The sequence below is a fragment of the Eurosta solidaginis genome, chromosome 3, assembly GCF_040869045.1.
Source record: "Eurosta solidaginis isolate ZX-2024a chromosome 3, ASM4086904v1, whole genome shotgun sequence".
Lineage (NCBI taxonomy): Eukaryota > Metazoa > Arthropoda > Insecta > Diptera > Tephritidae > Eurosta > Eurosta solidaginis.
The window spans coordinates 247,519,145-247,530,809 of record NC_090321.1 but is presented as its reverse complement, the minus strand read 5'-3'; the positions used below and the strand labels follow the sequence as shown (position 1 = coordinate 247,530,809).

The following is an 11,665-nucleotide window of genomic DNA, read 5'->3' as shown; positions in this document are numbered from 1 at the left end:
GATCACAAATTGTCATCAATATCCTCTAACGGGAGTCCAAGGAAACTTGCAGTTTAACATGGGTGGACCATTAAAGATGTCTCTTGGTAGTATGAGACGCGTTTTACTTGTTCAGGTCGCTTTATATACAGTATACGTTTTTCGCAACATCTATATAGTGATTTTACTGACAACTTAACTGTGATCTGAAATAACGCAAAAAAGCCATTATCTGCACAGAACGGGTAAACTCCTTTGTCACGGCGGTGAAACAAATTTTTTCAAAAGAGTAAGGTAGGATACTGTGATAGGCTATGGATGTATGGCCTGCATACGAAGAGTCCCCCAGCGGTACAACTCCGCTTTAGACTGCTAATTTCACTAGTCCTCCGTTATGCGATCTCGATGACAATGGATTGGCCGGAGCTATTGGATGGGATGAAACAATGGTACCACAACAAGATTTGACGAGGAGTGACTTTGACGCAACAACAACAACAACGAGGAGTGTATTAAATATACATCAGCTGCTCGAAATCACGTCCATTCCGAACAGCCAGCGGGTTAAGGGGTCAGAATATACCCGCGGTAGGTATGCCTGTCGTAAGAGGCGACTGTAATACCAGCTTCAAGGGGCTGTGTATTGCAACCGTTTCTGGTTGCCAGCGCAATATATAGCTTCTCCAAACCCAATTGTCAACCCCACCTATCCGTGGCGAATCCTGTTTCAATAACAGGCGAGGCTCTGGCGACCCCAAGCTCCTCTTGGAACTAGGGGGTGGGGAGAAAGGGATGGCCTGATGGTCTAATGTGGCCATATAAATCGTTCCCGAGATGGTCGGGCTAGTACCTTAATGGTGCTGTGGTACCGGAGCGTACCGGATCTGCACCCGGCAAAGGACCATCACATCGATAACACTCACCAAAGCCTTCGGGGAGCAACCTTATCGCTACAACAACAACAACGACAACAACGTCCATTCCGACAGCACTAATAATCAATTCCGTTGCTCGGCATCAACCCAGCGGGTTAGGAGGTCCGAATATACCCGCGGTAAATATGCCTGTCGTAAAAGGCGACTAAAATATCGGATTCAAGGGGCTGCGTAGCGCAACCCTTCAGGTTGCCAGCGCAATATACAGCTTCTCCAAACCCAATTGTCAACCTCACCTATCCGCGGCGAGTCCTGTTTCACTAACAGACGAGGCTCTGGCCACCCCAAGCTCCTCATGGAATTTGGGGGTGGGGAGGGAGGGATGGCCTGAAGGTTTAATGTGTCTATATAAATCATTCCCGAGATGGTCGGGCTATCACCCTAATGGTGCTGTGGTACCGGAGCGTACCGCATCTGTATGCGGCGAAGGACCATCACATTGATAACATTCCTAAAAGCCGTCGGGGAACAACCTTATCGCTACAACAATAACAACAACATCACAGTCCATCCCGAAAACTGATTTTATAACATATATATATATTTTATAATATAATTTTGCTCACTATGTATGCTTCTGTAATTTTTTCTCTAACCCGTAATTATATTTAAACTGATTTATTGTGAAATTTGTAGACTAATAAATAAATAAACTAAAATAAATAAATATGAGTGACGAGGAGCGACCCCAAGTTCAGCATGGAACTAGGAGTGAGGGCGGTATGGCCTAGAAGGTTTAATGTGGTCATATTATTCGTTCCCAAGATGGTCGGGCAGGTACCTCAATGGAGCTTGTTACCGGAACGTACCGGATCTATATCCGGCAAAGGATTATCAACATCGGTAACACTCCCCAAAATCTTCGGCTAATGTCTTTATTAATACATAAACAACAACAGTAACCTCTGGATATTATTGCAGACTAGTACATTGTAGATCTGAAACTATGTATTGTGCTTATCAATCTCTTGCAAAGACGGCATTGGCTTTGCCACAATGGGACGGACCTAACAAAGCACTGCTACAATAACAACAACAGTGCCGCAATGGGTAGTGAGTCTCAAGTCCCGGTCTTATATATGGATATAATTACACTGAAACTAAAATAGAAATAATAAAATTCTTCTTACCTTACAAATAAGTATTTATTTTAGATTTTAGTTTTTACAATATATACTCGCAAATAATTTATAAACTCAGATATTTCTGAGCACAAACGAAATCCAAATATTTCAAGCCGTCCATTTGAGACACCGTGTATCTTGATGAGTTCCTAAACAACGTATGCAACAATAGTGCGTGCCGCATGCTGTGCAATTATATTTAGAAAAATTTCCGCACACAGCACAAAAGCGACGTGCTGGCTTCTTTGGTGGCGGTGCTAATGCCTTTAAATAATTCGGCATATCTGAAAAATTTTGTCTGCATTCATCCAATAGCTGTGAAAACGTTTTACGATATTTCGCTTTGTAATACTCAGCGTTTTTACGTTTCGCTTTTTTTTCTTTTGAGTTTTTCATACCATCATGAAATTTAGGCACCTTCTTGGACATCACCAAATCAGCATGCGGATCTTCATGGAAATTATCCTGCTCTAAAGCTTCCAGCGCTTTGCGTGCACGACGCTTACGTGCAGCTTCATCGAGCACGCGCTTCTTTTCGGCATCTTTAATGCGGTTGGATTCGCGGCCGGTCATTATTAATTCGCACCGTGTAGTGTTGAGGACTTGTAGATAGTTTAATTGAAAATATGTAAGTTCACAAATTTATGCTTCTCGTTCATGCAAAGGAAAGCTAATGCGATCCATTAAATCATCTACCCGTGCTTGTAGTGTTTCTACAATATCTGTAGAAATAAATAAATGATTCTCGTCCAAATCCTGTATGATGAATTTGCGTCCCAATGCAAGTGTTTCGTCCAAATGTAGTAAAAATTGTTTCATAGCCGGATCACATTCAACAAAAACACCTTTCATAACATTCACCATCGCTGCGCAGCATGCACAATTGTTTAATGCATTTAGTTTAATTTGAGAACTGTTTATTTCGCAATTAATAGCTTCACAAAATTTCTTTAATTTTCTGGAATGTGTACAAAATCTTTGAATAGAGCTGGATTTCCATTCGATTTTTAATCGATTTAATCGGTCCTTTCTTTTTAGAATCGTTCGATTTTTTTAGCCTTCGAAGTTTTGATCATCTTTCAGCACCTGCATCTGTTTCATATTTATTGATAAAATCGTGCAGAAAATATATTTGTTGTAATTTTATATAAATTTAGCTTTATTGGCGCATATTCACCGACCAAATAAAATAGTGTTTAAATTTTCAAAAAGTTCGAACTTTTTAAAAACCATAAACTACGACTATACGCCATTCACGACTACACGCCCTCACCATCATGGCTATGAGTAAAAGGAGAAATATAAAGAAATTTTATCATCACCAATAATTGTCACTTAGCCGCCTAGAAGATTTTGGCATTGGAGTTGCGCAAGTCAGCCTAGCTATCCCGGATTCAACATAACTGACACCAATTGCGAGCACCAAGGGAGATCCAAATACGTATGCTGATAGGAACACCTGTTGTGGTGAAACTTTTTCATGAATTCCCATAACAAGACCTATCTGCTGGTTCGACGGCCATAATTCATCGGCATGGCTTTTCTTTTGAAAAAGGCAATGCCATCGACTCTCGATACCGCAGCTATGATGAGATATTAATAGAAGGTTATAGCCAAAAATTGTTCTCCTTGTGATTTCTAAGTTAACATTGCAGAGAAGGCAGAACTAACCATGATACAAAAAAGAAGGTAGTTCCACTCAAAATCTGTTGACGTATTTGGGGATTTTTGAAGTTTCATAATGTTTGTTGTTTTGCCAGAAGCGTTGCCATACCGTTATTGTTTAAGGCGAAATTGTGGGTTTTCGAGATGGAAATTTCCTTTAGGATGAAAACGCAGTGTTCATCTGAGACAATAATTATATGCTTTAGCACGATTTATGTGCATATATGTATATCGATTGAGAATACAGTAAAGCAGGCATGCTTAACCAACGAAACGATATCATTTCGTTACGATAATCAACGTTAATAAACGAAACGAAGTCATTTCATTTCGTTTCGTTTATTAACGTTAAGATCGTCAAATTAACGAAATGATTTCGTTTCGTTTTCTGCCATATCAAAACGAAATCAAATCGTTTATGTTGATTATTAATTTCAAACTATGCTGGCAAAGCTGATTGATGGCGGAGTCATTAAAGGTGAAAGCATTAGCCAAGCTGATTGCAACTTTTCTCATGAATTTTGACAGTACGAACATTTCTCAAAGTATTTTTGACATTACCACCAACGAATTACACAAACAAATTACATAGAGTTTGTGTGTGTATGTGCGCTCGTTGTTGCCACCTTACGGCTTCACCATTGCTATAGCATTGCCAGCACAATTCAAACATAAAGTATCACGTTTTTGTTAGCGTTTTTAACGTTAACGAAAGCTTTTCGTTTCAGTTAAAAACGAGATACAATTTATTTTGATAATTTCTTTATCGATAATATTTCGAAGTGTTTCAACGGAAACGGTGGAAATTTTTTGATAAACGATTAGCTTAACGTTAAGGTGCATCCCTGCAGTAAAGCATGCAATTTTATTGAAAAATAGTGGGTAATGACTCAAACATTGGTTAATGACCCATATCTTTATGGGAGCTTGACACCTAGACGGAAAAAAAGTACACGAAAAATCCTGTTGTTCTAGCATGGCCCTATTATCCTGCCCCTACAGTGAATATTTCTCAAGGCATGTTGAAAAAAAGTACCTCCAAAGTGTGCAGTGAGTGGTAGGTGTTTAATTTTTAACGTTTGTGGGACGTCAATGCTAAAAGGGTACAGCGGGAAAAGAAATCTCATAACTAGTGGCTAACCTGCAGAGCTACAGGCAATGTTCTCCCTAAACAAATTATTTTAAAATTCCTTCCTCTAGCGCTACGCTTAAATTATACAATAAATAAAAAATGTGAACTTGTAGCCAATTTATCACCATTCAATTTCATAAAAATTGCGTTCAAGTATGCTAAACTCTTTAGAAATTGCGGTGCCGGTTTATAAGGACCTCCTTTGGGCGATCAGTTAACAAACGTGTATGTTTTGTCAACATGTTCTGAGCAAACGTATGGAAACTAAGAAGGCTATACCCCCTTGCTTTTTATACTTCGAACCATGTTTCGGGAGCTCAAAAAACTTATTAAAAACCTTTTCTAGGCTGATATTTCGTATTAAATTATTTCCAACGCATGTGGCTCATTTTTTTTTCTTTTTTTATTTGAAATACCTATGGAAATAAATTAGTCGTACCCGCTAATATGAAATCCATCAAAATTAGAAAAATTCGTAACATTTTTCAATCTGGTAGCTTGTTTTTGGTGAAACTGTCATTGTCCCCGCAAAAGTCAAGTGGCTAACGTCACACTAAATGGAACTACCTCCATTTTTTGTATCATGGAACTAACTGAAGAAATGTCTGCGCACAAAATTTGAATATCTGGAAAAACACAGAAAGCATGTTATTTAGGTATAGAATACACTATCAATCTCACTCCGATGGGAGGAATAAGTGAATAACCCTGTGGTACTGCTTGATGTTGCCAAAGAGCCCCAGTCAACGAAACGAGAAGAAACTGGCGAGCTTTTTTAGCGGTACAACCTTGGTAAACAATTGGGCAGCAATTAACTATTTTCAGCTCTATTTAATCGATTAAATTGTTTTTTTTTTGTGAGAATCAAATCGAAAAAACGATTCTCCAAAAAATCGAATCGAATCCAGCTCTAGACAATAGTGATGGGACGATATTTCACTATCTGTGGTTGGACATTGTGTATAACTTATCCACAATTTAACACTAATGTGAATGCAACGCCGCGAATGAAAAATCGCCAATAGTGATAGCTATTGTTATCCAAATATATCAGTGATAAGCGATTTTCCTTCAACATGAAATTCTCTTGAATGAAAATCACCTCTGCCATCACTCGGTTGAGTTTATTTTTAGCTAGTTTGCACTTCCTAGCGACACTATTTTGAATTGAAATTTTTATAAACGACGTTTTCATCTGGTTGGCTGCGAAAATTGGTTTGTATTAATTTATTTAAAATCCGTTTTAATACCGAATGAAAGATGTCAGCAAATTATAGTAAACAAAGAAGTGAAATGTGGCAATTTTATAAGCCCATACATGAAACGCATGCAAAGCCCGGTGATAATTGTAAAAGTCCCCGTTCATATAAATATTTCATGAAGTGTATAAAAGAGATTAAATGACTGCATTTTTTATATTTAATTACATTATGTGACACCAAATAAAATCACGTGTTTAGACTTGGTTTAAGATTGATCGCCTGTGTAATTCCTAAGTTAATACTTGGGGGCAGCCGTTAGCAGTTTTATAAAATTTAGGTTTTTGATGGAAAAATAAAAGAATTATAGAAATATATATCACACGTTTTATTGTAAATAGATGTAACCCAAAAATTTAAGTTTTTTGCAATAAAAGGTACATATTTTTTTTGGTAGCAAACCCTTCGGGACCCCCCAGCGGGTTGGAGGATCAGAATATACCCGCGGTAGGTATGCCTGTCGTAAGAGACGACTAAAATACCAGATTATGGGGGCTGTGTAGCGCAATCCTTCAGGTTGCCAGCGCAATATATAGCTTCTCCAAACCCAATTGACAACCTCACCTATCCGCGGCGAATCCTGTTTCACTAACAGGCGGGGCTCTGGCAACCCCAAGATCCTCATAGAACTTGGGGGTGGGGAGGGAGGGATAGCCTTAACGTTTAATTTGGCCACATACATCGTTCGTGGCGGCCACCGTGGTGTGATGGTAGCGTGCTCTGCCTACAACACCGTATGGCCTGGGTTCGCACCCCGGGCAAAGCAACATCAAAATTTTAGAAATAAGGTTTTTCAATTAGAAGAAAATTTTTCTAAGCGGGGTCCCCCTAGGCAGTGTTTGGCAAGCGCTCTGAGTGTATTTCTGCCATGAAAAGCTCTCAGTGAAAACTCACCTGCCTTGCAAATGCCGTTCGGAGTCGGCATAAAACATGTAGGTCCCGTCCGGCCAATTTGTAGGGAAAATCAAGAGGAGCACGACGCAAATTGGAAGAGAAGCTCGGCATTAGATCTCTTCGGAGGTTATCGCGCCTTACATTTATTTTTTTATTATTTATAAATCGTTCCCGAGATGGTCGGGCTAGAACCTTAATGGTGCTGTGTTACCGGAGCGTACCGGATCTGTATACGGCAAAGGACAATCACATCGGCAACACTCCCCAAAGCCTTCGGGGGCAATCTTATCGCTACAACAAAACAACAACATTTTTTCGTTTACGTTTTACAAGACGGTGCACCACCTAATTTTTATGAAAAATTATCAAAGGTAGTATCAAAACATGCGTCTCGAGCTCCGTGTTAGGAATACGAAAGCGGAAGTCAAAAATTTTATTTCTGTCGAAAGTTATTTACAAAAAACCCTAGAAGGGCCCGAGGAGGGTCCGAAATATGGGGCCCGATCCGTATTGTTTTGCATGGAACACCTTTTTGCGTTGGCGGCCCTCGGTCGCGATTTAAAAAAATAACCCTGGGTGGGTCCGACACCGGTTTGGGGATCAAAACTAAATGCGCGCAGAACACCTTTCTGCATTAGTGTGTGTCTGTGTACAACAAATCTGGCAAAAAACAACAACCACATGAAAATTTGAACCGATTTATTGCTTACATCTTTGACAGAAACAAAAATTTATATTTTCACTTTCGGATTCTAAAAACGGAGGTCGAGACGAGTCCTTTGATTCCACCTTTGATAATTTTTTAAAGGTGGTGCACCGTCTTGTAAAACGTTACCTTTTTTCATTTTTTGCAATTTTGGTTCATATATTCTGTATATATTCGCTTGTTAAGGATAAGTTAAAGCGATCGCTATAGCTGTAAAAAATAACCGCGATTCAAAAATCGCTATCACTATTTTCACTGATACTTCAAAATCGCTGTATTGCTCATCACTAATAGACAATGTCAAAATTTGAGTTCCACATGAAATCCACATGTTGACAGTCGCCTGATTCATACCAGCAATCAAACACAGAAAATTGCGCATTTATGAGTTGAAAATGGCTTCTTTCTGCGCAACGACGTCACACCTGACTGCTTGAGCGAATGAAAGAAAGAGAGAAAAAAAGAAGAGCTAAAGGAAAATGACGTAAAAACTGCCCATAAAAAACAGCTGATTTTTTGTTTATATGCGCAATGCGCAATCATGTGTGCATGCTATGTCATTCACACAACGCATTGAAAAGTGCGTGCACACTAAGCGACGCGACACGTAGCGACAAAATATTCTTTGCATTCTTACTGACCATGCACACATAGCGACAGTCGGACGACACGACACGACCAAGTTTACCAATTAGGCAGAAATGCCGCGAATATTTTGTGGAACGTGTCGGTACGTGTCACGTCGCTTAGTGTGCACGGACTTTTAGAAGCGAGAAAAGCAGATTGGCTTTGCATTAAAGACCGCGGCACAATGACATTTTTCATATAGATGCTTTTAACACAAGCTTATGCATTCCAATAGCATCGCCACAATCAACCACGATGTTGCGTTTGTAAATATGAGGGAACTTCAGACTTGGCAATTGATGATTGTTACGCCTTACCCATACATATACAAAATTTCATGAAGCACCATTGTAAACATTCTCCCTATACAACAAAAATACTTGCTAACATATTTTGTGTCGTATTCGATTGTTATATTGCAGTTTTTAATTATGAAAAATGTTAGAAAATTTACAGTGGGAAAAATAATTTCACTTGCAAGGGTGCCAACACCCTTAGCTAAAGCAAATGTTAGATTCTTCTTCTTATGATTTGCCTGGAATAAAATTGGGGAGTTGGTTACTTTTCAACCGTCGTTTTTTGCCCTAACCCGAATAAGCATGCGTTGCGACAATGTAAAGCATGTGTGCAAACGTCAAATCTAAATGTCACGCAGAACAAAAATTGGAAATCGAGTTAGGTTTTCACGCAGAAAATTCAATTTGGGTTGCTCTCATAAAGTTGTATGTGCATGAAACATTTTTGACAGAAAATGACTTGCGTGCGCTTATCCCTACAAGAATACTGACTATCATATGACTATCATCTGATTGTCAGCAATGTCAACCTAACGATCAGCGTCTCATACAAACTTTCTATCACAAACTTAAGGGGACTTGCGCAAATGTGATGTAAACAACTGTGTACGTGTGAGTTTGTTTCTCCTTCTTATACACCAACATGGCCTACTGATTAAGTATATAGCCGTACTGCTCACTCTCATTCATTTTCCTGGATCAGTGCTGACACTCTAACTATCAAAAAGTGTCATAAATGATAGTTTACTGTAGATATCAGGTTTGATTGTTATACTATCATAAATGACCATTGATATATTCCGCCAAAAATGAAACAATGATTTTTGCTTTTTATTTACTTTATTTCATTACGTTTTTAATTTTGTACGTGATAAAAGCATACGTGTTTCTTATTTGTTTAAAATAAATAGTTTTATAAGAATTCGAGTTCAGAATGTTCAATTTAAATTCAGAAAATAACAAAACATCAGAAGAGCGCTTTCCTCATGCGGAAACACATTTAAAAATGAATCACCATTAACCACTATTATTTTTCGCGTATCAATTTTTTGAGTGCGCCCCATACATTCCGACAGCTTTTGGTATTTTTTAATATTATTTTCGATTTTTTTTCTTTTAGCATGGAGCTTTGAAATGCTATCTTTTTTATTTTTTAAACTTATTTTTTATATGGTTTTCGTCGGTTGAAAATGGCGGAATTTAAAAAATAACAAAACAACCGTGATAATCATTTGATTGTCATATGACAGTCACTAGTGACAACATGATTAAATCGGATAAACTGTTCTCGCATACATAAAATTCCGTTGAGAATTATGTATCTGTCTCACATGCATAATGGTATCTGCTGTATGTTCTTTTGTTCTGTACCAGGTGTCCGAAGATTTCCCAGTTTGAGTCCTTTTTCATGATTATAGGCTGTCGTTGGGAACATGCTGACATGCGTGAGCGAACAAAGGAACAGACATAAATTTGAGTATCAATGTTTACATCATCGCAGGATCAGCATTGTCAATTACAAGTTTGAGTGTATTAGTAAAACTATCAGCGTTTCTTGTAGGGATATTACGTTGGCATGTAAGCGACCAACATGTTTTTGTAAATCTGCCTTTGAACGTCAAATCCCTGCAAAAACGCTCCGCATCATCTGACTAGTAATTTATGGTCATTGTGCCAGTTATTGTAACGGTCATATTCATAGTCACATTTGCATTGGCGAAAGTAGACTTTTGACCACATTTTCTGTTTCGATCCTTTTAATGTGATCGTGCACAAATCACTCATACAAGATTGCGCATTACGCATATAAACAAAAGACCAGCTGTCTTTTATGGGCAATTTTTACGTAATTTTTCTTTAGCCCTTGTTTTTTTCTCTCTTTCTTTCATTCGCTCAAGCAGTCAAGCACGGAAAGAAGCTGTTTAAGCCGCCTACATTTCAAAATTAAACGGCGGCACGCGCCACCCTCACGCGCAGCCGTACGCGGCGAACTGGAAGGCGCCTACACCGACGAGGGGCCATCACCATCAACAAATGTGCGAATCGGCTAGTCAAGTAATATCACTCGGCAACCGCGGACTCCTTTTGTGTATTTATTTAAAATACGTATACATATTAATACTTTGAATTTGTCAATATTTAAAGTCAAGAGCTAAAGTTTTTAATGAGTTAATTACTTAATTATTAAATAATAAAAAGGTGAACTTATAACGTTTTTGAAAAGATAAAACCTAAATAAACATCTTTTTATTGTGCAAACAATAGTGCAGTGTAGCGAAGAGAGGCCAGTTTACGCATGGTCCTTCGCAGCCATCTTTGGCCCGCCCTAAAACCGAGAAGACTTATGTGGCCAACCGTACCTCTCAAATTCGAGAATATCTTCCCAGCGGCACCTGGCGCCATGTATCTGGCCAAGACAACCCTGCTGATCTTGACACACGTGGTTGCAAGCCGCAAGATTTGATAGGCTCCTCACTTTGGTGGTACGGACCACAATGACTTTCTTGCCACATTTCGGCATGGCCAAAGCCGAAAGCAGGTAGCGCTTTTCCACCCGAGAAACGCAAGTCGAAGCATATCACGCACTCGAAGAGGAGGACGATATTCTTCAACGTTTCTCCTCATACTCTCGAGCTCTCCGTGTGATTGCATACGTGTTCCGCTTTGCGAACAATGCCTGCAACAAATCCAAATCGGTGGCAACAACACATAATCCCCATCTGATGTACTAAGAGTTGCAACATGTGAAAACGCGGCTTGTGGCAATGGCACAATCTCGCCATTTCGGGGCGGAAAAGAGCGCCTTACAAAACAAAATGCCAATAAGCAAAAAGAGTTCCCTTCTGGCTCTTGATCCATTTCTGGATGGATACGGACTCCTACGTATCGGTGGCCGATTGGAACATTCTACAATGCAATACAACGAGAAGCATCCAGTAATCCTTCCTCCGGATTCAAGGTTATGCAAGTTGTATCTGGAGTTTTTACACCGCCTGCTTCTTCATGCAATACGGTTGATGCTCCAAATGGTGAGGCAAGAGTACTACG

General features: G+C 39.2%; 2 protein-coding genes across 3 annotated transcripts in view; both read right to left on the bottom strand.

Annotated features, from left to right (window-relative positions):
• LOC137245334 (zinc finger HIT domain-containing protein 1) overlaps positions 1–2,611 on the bottom strand; it is a 216,615-nt gene extending 214,004 nt beyond the window's left edge. For both annotated transcript variants that reach the window (XM_067775832.1, XM_067775833.1), the window contains exon 1: positions 2,045–2,611. In XM_067775832.1, coding sequence (XP_067631933.1) covers positions 2,147–2,611 — 465 coding nt within the window. In that variant the 3' untranslated portion in view covers positions 2,045–2,146. The remainder of the gene's footprint in view (positions 1–2,044) is intronic.
• A 69-nt stretch (positions 2,612–2,680) lies between these two features.
• Positions 2,681–3,050, bottom strand: Tfb5 (transcription factor B5). Its single transcript, XM_067775834.1, has one exon. The coding sequence runs from the start codon at positions 2,900–2,902 to the stop codon at positions 2,681–2,683; it is 222 nt and encodes a 73-aa protein (XP_067631935.1). The 5' UTR covers positions 2,903–3,050.
• Positions 3,051–11,665: the final 8,615 nt, after the last annotated feature.

Bases quoted from the DNA above. Each gene is read 5' to 3' on its own strand.
- Tfb5 (XM_067775834.1), bottom strand. From the start codon at position 2,902: ATGGTGAATGTTATGAAAGGTGTTTTTGTTGAATGTGATCCGGCTATG.